We start from the raw sequence: 15650 nt of genomic DNA on the forward strand, positions 1-15650 counted from the left end.
ATTGGCTAGAGGGTTTGGCTAGTATATTCCAGAATAATTCATTTTAAAAAGAATAAAGGTGAGTATTACTCAGTTTTGTTGAAAAGAATACGTCTCTTTGCTAGCTCCATAATGGTTTTTTTACATTTTCCCCCATGCAATTGTGATTGGAATGATTTTTCCCCTTTCTTCAGTGAGTGTTTGGAGTGCTTATCCCACTCACTGCTTGGTTACAGAGCACAGAATCACACAGAACACCCTGCACTGCACAAGGGTAAAACTGAATCCAAGCCCATGCATGAGGGATGAGGTTTTCTGTCATTAAAAGTGGCAGCATAGCTCTCCAAAGTAATAATAGCTGTTAGGAACAAAATAAATGCCATAAGTAATACTATTTAAAAACTAATCCTAGTCAATATTTACAGCTGAGAGTATTAAAGCGCTTTATTCCACCCAGAGCTTTCAGAGTTTCTTAACTCTGCACTGTGACTTTTTGGAAGAGTTTAGGTAGAAGTTATTTGTGTTTCTGGGGGGGGGCGGGGAAAGAGAATATGAGAACTTCAAAACAGTTGCTTTAGCTGTAAGAGGAGGAAAATATTTTATGCATTCTTTGAAGGTACAAAATATAGCACAAATACCTTTTTAGCAGTTAATTTTAGTGAACTGCCTAAAAAAAATTTAAAAAAGCCCTAATCAAACAAAAAAACTTCAAAAGGCAGGTCAGGAACTGAAGTCTCTCCTGGGGTACCTGCAGCACCCACCTGTAGGCACTGGGCTTCAGCATCTTCTAGTGCCAGAAGGCATCACCTTTAAATAATTGGTAAATTATTTTTATTCTGACAATAAGCAGCACTGTTCAATATTTCGTGTTCATCAGGAGCAGGGCCTGTCTCACCACGTGTGTGTGTATATATACATATATGTGTGTGTGTGTGTACAGTCCATGCTGCAGCCAGGGTGTCTGCTGCAGCCCTGTGAATAATTGCCCACATGCTGCTGCAGCAGGCACTGATGGACCTGAAAGGAAACACAAACTCCCACAGAAATCTCCTCTGGCAGCAGTTGGGCAAACCTGGTGAGCAAAGTCTGGTCTTTGGTTACACAACAGGTAATGGAGGAGTTGGTGTAAACAACCACCTCATCTTCAGTGTCAGAGAAACTGGGACGGATCTAAAAAGGATTGTTTGCTTTTCTGCTCTTCTGCCACCACTGGGGTACCCCACAGGCTCTGAGGCACAATTCAGGCTTTCAGCAAAACAAATTAAGTGTTGTTACACCATAGAAATGAGTGGTTAAACATGCTTTTATTGAAAAAGCCACTTTTTCCAGCCCTTCAAATGTAACTATTATCAATAATTGAACACAAGTACTTTTCAAAAGTAGATTTTAGTATTTCAAACTTTAGAAATGTAATAAGTAACAGAACATTAAATTACAATGTATATGAATTTAATGCAGTGGAAGTTATTGTTAGAGCACTGAAGACTTCTAAATATTTTTAAAACCATAAATATATTAATCTCTTCCCTTTGAATCAAGTAGCATTAATTTAAACAACAACAACAAAAAATACCCACCAAAAAAGAACTAACCAACATGGAACCAGACTTTGGCACTGAACAGAGTCTGGAAATAATAAATGCAGAGACTTGTTTGCTGTTCATGTTTGAGTCAACTGCTAAAGGGCAAATGTGTTTTTGCTTCCACTGCTACCAGCTGCACAGCTTCTATGTCTAGGTAGACATGTAAACACACAGAGAAAATATAAGGCAAAACCTATAGTCTTGTGTTGCATATCTCAGGCATTAATGGTGGCAAATGGAAGCTGTAACAGCAGGTGAAATCATAAATAATTCAGTTAAATATTTCAGCAATCAGTCTTAAATGCCTTCACAGAGAAGGATTAAGATAACTGGATGCACACTGCAGTTAATACAGGGGAAGACTTGTGCAGGAGATTTCTTTCTGGCACCTGTTTTATGACATACTATTGCTTTAAAACAATGTGCTGTCTCAGCTGCAAAATGCAGCTTCAGAGGGAATTGTTTCATTTAAGAAATAAAAACAATTCTGAATTGTGGGACAAACATGCAGGAGTCTCTTGCAAATATGGAAAATATCACCAGGAAGAAATTAAAATACTGATGGGGTTATTAAAGGCAATAGGACTAGCAGGCTTCCCTTTGGTTCAGTGTTCCATTGAATGCCCTCTATTTGTACTCAGGGAGGCACAGCCATGTAGGGTTCTTTTCTAAAGAAAGTGAGCACTCAAAGTTTGCCCCACCTTAATTTTGTCTTTCAAGTCTTGCCTGCTAAAGGAAGGGGAATAGTTCTCTAGTCAATGTGCGTTACCAGCAATAAATAGCTGGTGAATGTAGGATCAGAGCAGCTGCAAATATCCAAGTGTTGGATGCTGAAGACTATTCCTAGTATTTCAGTGTTTTTGTACACATGCTCCTGTTGCCATGAGGAGTCATTTAATGTAGTGGACTGAGGTGTTCTAAGCCTATGTAGACCTAACAAAGATAAAGCTACATCAGACTTTAATAGAACAAGCATCTGGTATTGGGTTGCTCAGCTTGTCTGTACACTTCTCTAAAGAGTTAGGAGATGAGATAATCTTGCTCTTTAATATTAGAGTTGCTAATGCTTGGTAAGCTTTGTGCTAGACTGTAGAAGTTATGAAATACTTAAAATGAAGTTTACAAAACTGTATGCAAACATGCATGATTGAATTCTTACCCTTGGCTTGGCAAGGCTTGGATTGTACAGGCAGAGCTATAAACAGAAGCTAACTCAGAGCTCCCAACAGAAAGACTCAAGTGATGCCACAGGGACAAGGGACTGATTTACATCTCAGATATAAACCACGGTGTGACTGCCCCAGGTTACCTTCATTCCCATCCCAGAAAAGGGGTTCTGCAGTCTGAAGTACCTTTTCAGAGGATGCTTTCTTGTACAAACTACCTCCAAGTCTCATGCAGGAGAAGAGAGATGAGGTTAGTGAGCTGAAGGGGAGATGGCATCTGTGCTATGCTGTGGTTTGTATCCTTGTAATCTCAGTCCCAACAGGTGGGAAGGAAAGACTGCTCTCAACAAAGCTGCCACATGTGACTGCCACACTCAGCTGCTGGGCACAGCTTCTGCTCTGCTCATGTCCCTGTTCCCTCTGGGTTTGGGAACTGATGTTTCAATCTTTCCCAGTTCATCACTGAACTGACGCTTGGCACAGCGTGGGAGCAGCAGGGGTGTCGCAGTTCTGGGAGGGCTCAGTAGTGTTGGCATCCCCGCCTGCTGAGCTCTGCTGGTCCCTGGAGGAGCTGGGGGCCTTCCCATGGCCTTTGTATGACGTGGGGGATTTAGCCCACAGGGGAAGGCTCGATGTGAAGGGGGCAGAGCTGTTCCTCTCCGCAGTCAGAACCACCGGCTGCTTCTCTGGCTCGGCTGGAGCATACACAGCATTTTGCTCTGACAGGTGATCTCCACACTGACTAAGGTGTTCTGCCAGGACCAGAGGCTGCTGATCATCCCCTTCTTCAGAAATAACAAAAACTGGTTTGTTTTTGTCTGTTTCTACCATAAGCTCCTTTGTTTTTGAACCGTTGACCAGGTTGATTTTTAGTGGGTTGGAGCTCTCTAGAAGATTTTTGGGGCTTTGGCTGTTAACTGGAGATGCTGTCCCTAGATGTCTTGAGGGATCCAAGGACCTCATATGTTTGCTGTCAGGGGAACTGGCTAAAAATCCAAAATAAGGGTTCCCAAATCTGGATTTCTTCAAATTGCAGGAGGTTAACTTTCGCTGCCTCTGTGCAGACAGAGTGAGGGGATACGAGGCATTACTGGCAGATGAATCAGAGTAAACAGTCTCTGATGCTCCCTCTATCTCAGTGGCTGAGATTACCTTCCTGGTTGGCACACCCTGGGGTCTTGCAGCTGTAGAAAAACCCTGCACAAAATAGTACAAAATTAGCAGACATGCCATGGAAAGCAGCTCTCTCTCGAAACTTTGATCCCGAGAGAATTAAAAGTTAAAATTCCTGGTTATTTTAGAGGTAAGATGCATTCTTTAGCAAAAACCTATGTTATTACCTTAAAAAGGAAGAAACATCCTTTATTAGTTTTGTAACAAACTGTTGGTTTGATGACTACAGTTAGTGAGACCCAGATATCCCTGCGACACCTACAGATTCCTTGCAGTGCAATAATAATACACCAATTATAATAAATTCAAGGCATAACCAGGGGAAAAAAGCACATGTCAGAACACTCAATGAGATAATCTTGTCTGAAGGCATTTTTTAATGTTCTTCTGGACTGGGGATAATTTCTTAACCAGGTGCCAACTGCTGGAAAATACAGCTGCTTAATATTTTAGGAAAGCCTAGCTAAATTACAATATAATTAGGCAGAGACTTTCCCATGCACCAAAGAAGATGGACTGAGATGTGTTTGCACTGCAGGACAGAGAGGTGAGGCACTGGCCAAGGGGAAAATGTGTTCAAATCAGTGAACAGTGGGAAATACTGGAGCTGAGACCCCAGCATCCTCCCCTCCCTGCAGGACTCACACTGCTGTCAACCAGCTTTGTGAAGGGGCTGTTGGTGCTCCAGCTGCACCATTTTTTCTGCAGCTGTGGAATGGGAGCCAGGAGGTCGTGGAAGGTGCGGGCGCTCCAGGTGCGCTGCCGGGGACAGGGATTGTCCAGCTGCACGTTCCCCTTCTCTGCAGCCCCTGCAGCTGCGGGGTGGGAGCTCAGCCAGTCAGACACAGAGCCCGGGCTTGTGACGCTCCTTTTCAGGTTTTTGTCCTGAAAAGAGTAAATAAAGATCACTCATAGGCATCTTGCATCAAAACGTTTTTAAAACACTTCGGAAACAGGCTGTTGGTGCAAGAGACTGATTGATTCAGTCATTCTCAGAGGACTCAGGAATGCAACTTCTCATCATTTCTCTTCCAGTGTGCTGCCTGAAGCTCGCTGGCTTCCCTGGAGGAAAGTTTTACCTTGCTGCCCCAGCTTCGGGTTTAAAGCTGAAGGGGGAACTTTCAGTTAGGTAAGATATAGTCCTACAACCCTCACTAAATATAAGAAATATCTACAGCTTAATTTTACTGGAAGTATTTGACAGATCAGAGCCATAAACTTCACTGTGTAAAACAGAATTCTTCCACTCTGCTTGGCTCTTGGAAGGCTCCAGGTGTGTCTGTCTGGGTGGGGGATGGAGCCTACTGAAAGAAATCCAGAAGCAAGCAGGAAGAGAATCAGAAGTCTCAAAAATGCACAGTTTGGGAGAAACTACTGAAGTAAGTGGTGCTCTTTATCCTGTGTAAGGGAAAAATTAAAAGTAATGAAAAATAAAGGGAAAGGAAAAGATCTGTTCTCAGTGTCTGTGCTGAATAGAACAAGAAGCACAAAAACTGGATTGGAGCCAAGGGGATTTGCATTTCCCATAAAAAATGCTCTTCAGGTGGACAACATGCTTTAGGAGTAGAACAAGACATCCAGACAGCTGTGAAATTGGCATCATCAGAAGGTGAGACTACATTAAACTGCTGTCACCAGCCCTGTGAATGAGCAGAGTTCATCAGACATGGGAATGGACTATAGACAAATATCTCTTCCATACTGCATAAGTTCTGATGTTGCATTTGAAATCACAATTTTTGTCCTTAATATTGATATAAGCTTAGAGCCAGGAAAGTTAGAGAATTCCTGACATTCCTATGAACCTCCTTTCATTCTTACTAACACTTCACCTGTTATTTAAGCCTCCTGTTACACAACTCTATACATATTTTTAATTTTCAGCTGTGCAAATATGGTTGTCATGAGAAGAATGAAAAATCCATATTTCCAAAGTTTACACAGTCCTTAAAGAGTGTCTGAAATAAATCCCACAGTGTCCTGGATTTTAAAATCCTGAGAAACCAGAAACATGTAATTTGATATTTCTGAGAATCTGAATCTCCCCAGTTTCTGCAAATCAAAGAAACTATTTAGTGAATGTGTCATATTGGAAATGGATGGGCAGAGAGGAGAGAAATTAGCACTAGATCAGAAAAAGAAACTCAGTAGGAAGCCAGGAGAGGCATCAGCCTCTGGATAAGTTGGTTTCAATATTAAGCTCCTAATCTAAGATTTTTTAAAAGGACAGTTTTTATTTATAAATTTTAAGCTGCCTGTCTTCTCCTTCAGGCTGTCTTAGGATTTATTATTCTAATATTATTATAAATATCTCCAAACTGATGTAAAAATTAGCGTCTGGTTTTGAGATAGGTACACTGCAAGTAACTGGGAAGATGAACAGTGTATTTTCTAGACTTTGGAAAATGTTTGTTAAACTTCCATGATCATACTCTTTACTCAAACCTTTGCATCTGAAACTTGCAGTGTCTGATCAGAACTCAGAGATCATGGTCATAAGTCAGCCAAAGGGTGAATGATGCCTTTAACCAAAGGGGATTTAGCAAGCCATGACTATTGGAGGACACCTGGAATCTCCCCAAAAGCCATCCCACCCTCTGTTTCCTCACACCAGTCACAAACAGAGGGGGTTTTTGCTCTCCCAGCTCTCCCCTCATAACACAGGACTGATGTCTTCAAATAGGTTTGAAAAGCTGCAGAGCAGAAGCTGCAGAGCAAAGCCAGTTAATCACTGGCTCAGACCCAGCTGAGCTCAGGCTCACACTCAGTGGGCAGCACAGGACCAAGCAGCCAGATACAATTTCTCAGGGAAAAGGTCAAGATAATTTTTTTAATGAAAGCTCCTTATAATTTAACAAATTCTAGTCAAGCATTTTGCATGAGGTGAGTCTGCTGGCATTATTTACTGTACTGTGAAGGCTCAGGATTTCACACATGTTTTCACAAGGGGATAACTGCTCAGCTCCTGCCAAGGAACGGGCTGGGCTCCAGCAGATATCTCATCCCACTGGCTGGTGCTGGCCACAAAGCCACACACCACATCCTCTGTGAGGCCTGGAGGCTGGCTGGCCAGCAGCATTTCACACCCTAAAAATACACACTAAAAATTCAACTGTAAACACGTCTGACATCCAGGAGCCCTCAGTATCAAGTGGCCTGCTGAGAACCCCTTTGAGTGCAGGTTTGTAATTAATCTGCTGTGCTCAATTTGCACAGCCCTGGAAAGGATGGTCTTCAGCTGTGGGGAAAGACCCAGGGCTTTTCAAAAGGTCCTGCCGTGCTTCCAGCCTTGGTTCCTTGAGGAATTTGGTTGGGAGTATTACCTCACTTGTGTGCTGCATGGACATCACAGAGGAGAAGCCTTCTGACTTAATAATGTGTTTAATTCTTTGGGTTACTTTCACTGTTTTAACACTCTTTTATTTTTTTATGTATAAATGCTCTCTGAAGGTTGATTGCAGAAGCAATGTCAGAATAGAAATGGGGGGGGGGTGTGTGTATTTTTTCCTTCTGACTGAAGTGGGGAAAGGGGGCAGGAAAATGGTTTTCCCTCCTGCCTAGAAGCTGGATGTGTATGGGGCTGCCACCAGGTGAAGCTCTCTGCTCTGGAAAGGACCAGGTTTGTTCAAGGGTGCCCAGTCTGGCTACAGCTCCCAGTGCCCTGCTCCACAGAAGGTCACATTCAGGCAAGAGAAGGCTCCAGAGTTGTTTTTCCTTCTTTCCCTTTTCTCTTCATCAGGGTGGCCAGCTGGAGGCAAAGCTCAGCACGTGTCTTACACCAGGGTAGGAAAATCCTGACCAGCCTGGCTAATTTCCTAATCAAGTGCAGGGATACAGAATGCTTTTGTTCTGTAAACTGTGACAGAAGTATTACACAGCCTGTCCTGGGCATGTGAGTTCCTTGTGCTGGTTGTTTATCCTCTTTATCCTGGAAAAAAGAGACAGGACACTGGAGAAGAGAATATTGACCTGGGAAAGGCTCTAGCAGACACCTGCAATGGATGTGCTCTGTCTGCTCTGTCTCTCTTCTCGAACTTGACGAGGTGACAGCCAGACCCGAGGCCTCTGAGCCATCATCTGTTTCTGAACAAATAAAGGACCAGGAGCCCAGGGGAAAGAGCCAAAATAAGAGAGAACCTGCTGAATCAATTCAGGTTTCTGTCTGTGAATCTGTGAGGGCCTCAGTGCTTTCACTTGAAGTATTTGATTTTTTTTTGAGCCTAAGCTGTTAATTTTCCCATCAGCTTGGTGAGACACTCTCTGCCAAGCTGAGGAGCTGAGTAACTTCCCTGATCACTTGGAGGGGTGGGCAGGAGCAAGTCTGACTCAGGTCTTTCAGTTGCTACAGGTGGTAATTTTAATGGAACATCAGCTTTGCCAATTAACATTTCTGCAGGTTGTTCCTGCTGTCTGCTGGCAAACATCTCCACTATTTGTTAGTAGGGTTCTGCATTTGCTCTTCCCAAAGCTGGGAAGGTACTGGCTCAGGGGATCACAGTCCACATCATTTGATGGCAGCTCAGCCTGAGGGGTAGGAGAACGGCCTGGTTCAGTCCCTGCCTTTCTGGAAAGTGGGCATTAGGCAAAAATGGACAAGTGCTGTCCAAGAGGGACATCCTGCAGCCTGCTGGAGATGCTGGGGGATGTACCTGTATCCTGTAGGTGGTAAAGCTCAGCCCACTGGTCCCAGGTCCAGCAGAAATGATAAACACTTCATCACTCCCAGTCTCAGTGGTCACTGCAGAGATGGAGGAGGGCACATCTGGGTCAGTGTCCTGAGGAGACCGTTCCGTGCTGCCTCTGCAGGAAGTGGCTGAGAAAGGAAGAAAATCAATAAAGACTGATTGCAAGAGTCCAAGACATCTGTTTCCAACTCCTCCCTCCCTCACTAGACAATCTAGAACAGCCTTTGGCTGGCTGTTGCACCAGCCAGAAAAAACTCAAGTCAACAGTTTGCTCTCCTGAAACTGCAAGCTTTTAAAAACAAAACAAAAGAGGAGAGGAGAAACACCCTTGGGTCTGCTTTCTAATAAAAACAGACATGAACTGAAATTCCTTGTGTTAAACACATGAGGTTGTGCTGCAGATCAGAAACTTACAAACTCGGTCAACTCATTCTTTATTTTTATTTACTCATACCTGCCAATATTGGGAGCTGTAGCTTTTGGTTAAACCCCAGTGAATCTGCTCCTACAGGCAGCCTGATGCTCCACGGAGGGGATGTGTGCCTGCATGTGTCCCCAAGGCCTGTTCTCTGGTCCAGGCAAGGAGAACTCTGGCCACAACCTCCTCAAGGAGATGGGAAGCTGTCGTGGCTGAGAGTACAGAATTAGCTTTTTGTGGAGATACCCTTGTGAAAGCTGAGTGTTCACTGGGAAACTGAGGGTGCGTCACAACACAGCAGAAAGTCTCTCCCTGTTGGCCTCCACTAACCAAGGGGGGCACTGGGGCAGTTCATGTGTTGTGAGTCAAAATTGCAGCACGTGACATTCTCTGCGGTTTGGCTGGGATGCTTTTTCCTGGAAGGACACTGTGAGGTAAATGTCACCCAAAGCACCTCCATCCATCCAGACCCACAGAAACAGGGAGCTCTGGGAGCTGGCGTGGCCAAAGACAACCTGAGCATTGTAAAACCCCTCCTTTCTGGACAAAGTCAGGCCCAGGGCAGGTGAATCTCTTCCCCAGTTGATGGATCTGTGTAGGCTGTTTGTAGCAGCCTGAACCCAGCACGTTTGCTCTGCTAACCCAGTGTCTCTGCAGTGCCATGTGCTGTGACAGCTTGTGCTGGCAGCGCTGGAGCTGTGCTTGCGGGAGCTCCTTGCCAGGGGAATTACCCTCCCGGGAGGGGGAGCAGCCAGGGACAGTGCCCACAACAAAGCCTTTCTGCTGTGGAGCAGCTGCCCAGCTGTGCACGGGCGGGACAGTGGCAGGGCTGTGGGGAGGGAAGGATCTGATGAAGGATCTGATGGAGTGTCCCGGGCTCGGGGCTGCCCCGCACTCACCCGCCTGCTCCCGGCTCACAGAGTGGTTGTTGTTTTCATTCTCCCGGCTTGGCACCACCAGCTGGAGCTCATTGATATCGACAGTGGAGTTCTGGATCCTGTTCTACAACTCAGAACATGCCCCAGTAAACATCGTCAGACAAACAGTGCAACAGCCAACATGAAAGAGAGAAACAGCAATTGCTGAAGCCATTAGCACTAACCTCCTGGTCACTGCATGCGTTGGATGAGCTCCTTTTGGGGCACGTTCTCTGCCTGGAAAGGAGAGACAGCAACAACAACAACAAGCCCTCAAGTGAGTTAAAGATCCACAGCAGGAAAGTTCTGGGCTCTGCTCATCCTGCGAGGGGAACCCAGCAGGTTATGAGCATCCAAAATACTTGCCAAGACTCAAGGCAGCAAGGCCTGTAAACAAGGGGAGAAAATGATATGCTCATGTGGTGGAAAGCCAGCTGAAGAAGAGAAGAAGCTGTCATCTTCTTCCTCTGCTCATGCAAAAGCAGGAGCAGAGCTCAGACCTGTGCCAAGTCCCACCAGGCTCCCCCTGACAGCTGCTCCTTCACATCAGTGACTGAACAGCAGGACTGAGATCCCTCAGTCTGGGCAGTGACATCCCTCTTGTCCTGCTAGACAGAATATTTCATCTGCATAGCTAACACTGCACACTGGGTTATATTTAGCAAGCAGAGAGCATCAGATGCTGCTCATTTGTGTGACTGTTTCAGTAAAAGGCAGTGCTGTGGCAGATGATGATGGCATGAACGTGCCTCTTGGCTGAAGGGAGACACATGCATGTTCTTAGCCATTTTTTCACATTTTTACTAAAACTGAGATTACGAAATAACTAGAGTTATAAACTTTTGGACAAATAAGACTTAAAGACATCACAAAGAAAGGCTGGCACTGGTGGACCTGATAATGACTGAAACAAGGGTAGTCTGTGCCCCGTGGTTCTCCAGGGGACAATGCAGATGATGGGATGCAACCCAGGTCATTGCAAAGGCAAATTCTCACCCCAGGTGATGGATGGGCAGCAGGCAGTGGCTGGCAGGGCAGCTTGGCTGGGGCGAGATGGCAACACTGAAGCCTTGATGGAGTCACTGCACACCCAAGGGTTGGGAGGCTAGGCAGACCTAAAGTGCAGCTGCAATTCATGGGTTGCAACCATACAGCCAAAGTTTGACTGCATGGGACAGGATTAAAATTAAATAAGATGGATGTATCTGTTGTTCCTGGGGCTTGGGAAAGAAAATTAAAAATCCCCCATTACTCGAGCCAGGCTTCATGGCCAAAAGTAATTAGAATTATTGGCCAACTAACAACTGAAGCTTTCATTCCCTCCCCAAGTAGAAAACAAAAGCTGCAGTGTGGCAGAGACTTGGAGTTTCCCCAGAGAGCTTTGCCCTGCTCAATGCAATGAGCCTGAGCAGATACTGCTGATGACTTGGTGCACTGGAGTGGCAGTGGGTGCCAAGCCCATCCCAGGCCATTTCTACTCCTGGCAAGGCTGAGCCTGCTACTTTTAGCTAAGCAAGACCAGCAGATAGAAATGGAAAAAAAATCAACAGCTGAACCTGATACCAGAGGAATAAATAAAGTAGGAAGAGAAAAGAAAGTTGAAGGCAAGGCCAAGAGCTTCCAGGTTCCTCCTCTTGGCATCCTCTGCAGTGCCCAGTCCAGCCAGGACAGTGTCCCTGTGCCTCAGGGGGCTGTTCCCAGTTCTGAGCGTGCTGCTCTGGTAAAGCAGCATCATCTCCCCCAGCCCACCCCGTGCCACCCTGACATTTTCTGCAGAGAGGACAGCCTGTGGCTAATACACATTTGACACCTCATTTCAAGCCCCTATTCAGGACAAGAAGCATAAAATAGAGCTTGATGGGCTCAATCTAAAAGAAGTTTAGTGCTTAATGGCCTCAGCAGTCTTATTCTGAGCTGCATTAAAACCCACAGCTGCCAGTTGTAGGCAAGCTCCAGCCAGTGCCCGTGGTTCTGGGGCCAGAGACCAATGCTCTTGCAGCAGTTAGCACAGTAAAGAGGGAGAAAAGGCTCTCCCAGTGCAACACAGGTGAGGGAACTCAGCACAGGTCATGGCATCACTGCCACCTGGTCTCTCTTAAATGCTCTGATACAAAATGGAGTGGTGTAATCAAGGCTTCCCAGGGACAGCATACAGGAACACAGGAGGCTGGGACAGCAAACACCCTGTCAGAAGGCTAAAGGAGTAGGGGTAGATTCTATTCAGTCAATAGCTGCTAAGGTATAGACATCTTCTTTAAAATAAAAACAGCAAAAGAAAAGAGTTGTAGAGCAATGAAGAGGCATAAATAGCAGAGTTAAAAGAAGCAAGCCTAATCCTGTGCCACAGGGACCCCTGTAGGATGTGTTCCCAGTGACCAGAACACACAAACATTGCTGTGTGGGGCTGAAGCCCTGTGGACTGTTTTTCCCTGTTGGTCAGCAAGAGCAGAACATTATTTTGTAAACATCTAACAAGCAGAAAGCCAAACTGTGAATGTGAGCAGCATGGCCTGACTTTCTAAACAGGCTTTGCAGAGGAAACCTCAGCCAGTGGAGCCTCAGATTGCCGGTGCACTTTTTGGGTTGAATAATACTCTGCTTCATGGATTGTTACAGTGAAATTAAATAGGGGTATTGGAGCAGGAACAGCCTACTCAACATGTGTATCAGCCCAGACTGCTGCCATAGCAAAGGGAGCCTGTTTCTGTCTCTTCTGAAGATTGGCAAGGGTATAGAAATAAAGTATTTGGTATCTGGAAGACATTTTCCACCAGACTTTTTCCTTTAGAGCTAGCAAAAAATTGTGGTCTAAATTAGTGCTCTGCGAGCTCTTTAAAAACAAAAAGGTTAGTTAAATGTAGTACATGCAAATTTAACTCTTACAGCTACAAAAAGCTCAGACCCTTGAAGCAGGAATTTCAATATATACAGCACAGAGATGATATTTAAGCTTCACCACTGTGCCCGTGTTCTCTGGTGCCCAGTGTGATTGGCCTGCATTTCGTGTTTATTCTGCCAGAGCTAAAATGCAAAGGGCACTGTTTGTCTCAGTTTACCTGATGTTTTCATGGAAGTCAAATCATCTGGAAAACGGTGTTTATTTTGACAAAAACCTGGGGAGAATGGGCTCTGTTTTGAATTTGTTGGAAGGGGGAGAAATAAATCACGGTTTCTACAAAAATGTTTTCACTCGGGAGTTAGAAAAATGCAAACATATGCTGGGGGGCGGAGAAGTGTTCCTTGGATAGATATAGAGAAAAGAAATACATAAAAGAAAAGCAATTGACTATGGAGGCATGCTTGTGTAACTGTTAGCATTTAACTAGTTAGCATCAGGACCTGGAAATCCACAACCCAGCCTGACCATCAGCTCATTTGACTGGATTGCTTTGGATTGCATTTGGGAGCAATGAGAGCTACTGCAGCATGGCTCTGGGCTCCTCCCCAGCATCAAAGGGATGTGCAGATGACTTCTTAGCACACTGAATGCATTGGATTTAGAATTCCTGCACAGCCTCTTGGATAAAATATGCTACAGATGGGAAAATATTTTTAAATCTTAATTCTATGTGGTAATACTTTGGTTATTATTTACTTTTCTGCAGAGTGCTAGTGATGGTTAGTTAGAGCCAAACTGTGGGATCTCTGTGAAAAGATGCGGTGACTGTCAGCTCAGCCTGCTCAGGAGACTCAGGGAAGGATGATCTTTCTCTGCTGATTTTGTCCATCAGCCAAAAGCTGAGGTTCAAAGGCACCACTGCCATTGAAACAAAAAATACCCAGGAAAGTCCTGACTGTTCAGGTATTTCTGCAGGAAAAAGAAAATACATCTGAGGTTCAGGAGCTGTAGAAGTAGGAAAGAAAACTGAGGAGCCTAGGGCAGGAGCAGTGAGGGGCATTGACTCCCTCTGCACCCACTTCACCACATTTGGAGGACAGCAGGAGTTAGCAGAGCAAAGGGAAGGTCACTCTTCTCTGGAAATGTCACTCTCTTCTGGTCATTTCCCTGTGGACAATATCACATGCTTCCAAGGCTCTGGCATCACCTTACCTGCAGGCTACGCAGAGGGCAGAGAGCAAAGCAAGAGCAAAGACAACAATTCCTGTCGCAACTGCCAGCAGCATCATGTTTTCCTTCCTGTCCTGCCTCACAGCACCCACAGGGCTGGGGTCACTGATGTTCCTGTACTCGAACAGCATCGCAAAGCCTCGGCCCCGGTCCGTGGTGGTGATCAGCTCCATGATGACCTCGACCATTTCCAGGGATGAACCAAACACCATGGTCTTGTTTACAGGGGAATTTGGGCCACAGAAGCGAGAGGAAAACGTGATGAGATCGGAAACGTATAACACATCATGGGGACAGACATCCCCTGCTGACTGAGGGCTGGAGGAGATTTCCATGGGCAGTGCTGTTGAGGGAAGAGTCCAGCTCTCTGCTGTGACTTCATCTCTCTCACTAGCAGCTAGGTGGGCAAGCAACACCTTCCCTTCCAAATCCTCTCCTGTTTCCAGGCCACTGGTGTTTTGCCTCTGCATTGAGGCACTACCAGCCACGGGGAATGGCAGCTCCTCTGGCTGAGCCTTGGAAATTGCTTTGGGTTCCTTCATCTGCTTCCACTGGTTTTCTTCAGATGCTTGTTTGGCTTCATTTTTTTTTGAGATGGCTCCTGGAAGCTCATCCAGGTGACCAGCAAGGTCCTTTGACTGGTCTCCAGTGCTGCTGAGGTTCTGAGCCACCTTCGACGTCGAGCTCTGGAGAGAGGCTTTTGTGGTGTGGACAGCAAAGCCCAGGTTTTCCTCAAGAGAAGGCATGTCCTTATTTTCTGTTGTAGCAGGGGCTGAGAAGCCATCCCAGGGGGTTGGAGTTTCACTAGAGCTCTCAAAAATGTCAAAGTCAAATATTTCCAAGATGAGATGGGTCCTCATGGGAATGAAGAACTGCCAGACGCAGTGTGTCCCTGGGTAGTAGTTGTTTGGAAAACCTGGTGACAAAATCAGGCCTCTTTCCATTGATTCCACCACTGCACCACAGGAGTAATACACCTGGGAAATAAAACAAAGAATCTTACACCTTGCCATAGATTACAGCCAGGATGCAGCCTGCCAGACCAATGGAAGGTCCAGCTCTTTTCTTTCCCTTCAGAGACTGGTTAAAGATACCCCCAAGACAGGGAAACTCATTAAGCTTGTGCAAGTCTTAGCTCCTACTTTTGTGAAGCATCAATCTAATGTGGGAAGCCACTCTTAGAGACTATGGAAGTGCATATTGGATGGTCAACCTCCAAGAGAAATATAACCCACGTAAGTAATTCACATAATTCTCACTTCCTACTACTGATAATTTGTGCTGTTGGCAAACATACAACTTTTTGACCACACAAATGTGTTGCCCTAAACAGTTGGTTGTGTGAGAAAAACCTTAAGAAGCTAAAGGAAAAATGTGTCACAGCATTTAAAACTCTGTGTTATTTTCATTACAAAAACATTTTCATGTAAAAAAAGAACCTTTGCATTGATGATCACCCATGATTCATCCAACCAAATCATCTTCTGTTTCAAGGACATTCAGCCTTATTTACTTCAGTAAAATGTAGCTGCTTTTGATTGGTCAAATTGTCTCTTTTTCAAGTGCAAAGCCTCTCAAAATAGTGACAGCAGCTATCAGCTCTCACCAGTAAACCAGCAACCAACATGCATTTTACATAACACAGTGACAGTTCCATGTA

At 45.2% G+C, this 15650-nt stretch overlaps 1 protein-coding gene across 2 annotated transcripts; it reads right to left on the minus strand.

Annotated features, from left to right (window-relative positions):
- Positions 1-1264: 1264 nt before the first annotated feature.
- LOC115947920 lies at positions 1265-14955 on the minus strand. 2 transcript variants are annotated; one of them, XM_031057496.1, is made up of 7 exons: positions 13973-14955; positions 10107-10158; positions 9904-10006; positions 8551-8714; positions 4547-4786; positions 3213-3925; positions 1265-3120 (listed from the first exon to the last, which is right to left on the minus strand). In XM_031057496.1, the coding sequence occupies exons 1-7, from the start codon at positions 14932-14934 to the stop codon at positions 3072-3074; spliced, it is 2283 nt and encodes a 760-aa protein (XP_030913356.1). In that variant the 5' UTR covers positions 14935-14955; the 3' UTR covers positions 1265-3071. The 2 variants fall into 2 exon arrangements, with proteins under 2 accessions (XP_030913356.1, XP_030913357.1); XM_031057497.1 differs by having other exon boundaries at positions 1265-3925.
- Between the last annotated feature and the right edge of the window lie 695 nt (positions 14956-15650).

This window comes from Geospiza fortis, unplaced genomic scaffold, assembly GCF_000277835.1.
Source record: "Geospiza fortis unplaced genomic scaffold, GeoFor_1.0 scaffold408, whole genome shotgun sequence".
Classification (NCBI taxonomy): Eukaryota; Metazoa; Chordata; class Aves; order Passeriformes; family Thraupidae; genus Geospiza; species Geospiza fortis.

Bases quoted from the DNA above. Each gene is read 5' to 3' on its own strand.
- LOC115947920 (XM_031057496.1), bottom strand. From the start codon at position 14,934: ATGGAAAGAGGCCTGATTTTGTCACCAGGTTTTCCAAACAACTACTAC. The intron at 10,159-13,972 runs GTAAGGTGATGC...TCTCCTTTCCAG, and splicing joins GCCCTCTGCGTAGCCTGCAG to GCAGAGAACGTGCCCCAAAA. The intron at 3,926-4,546 runs GTGAGTCCTGCA...TATTTTGTGCAG, and splicing joins CAAAGCTGGTTGACAGCAGT to GGTTTTTCTACAGCTGCAAG.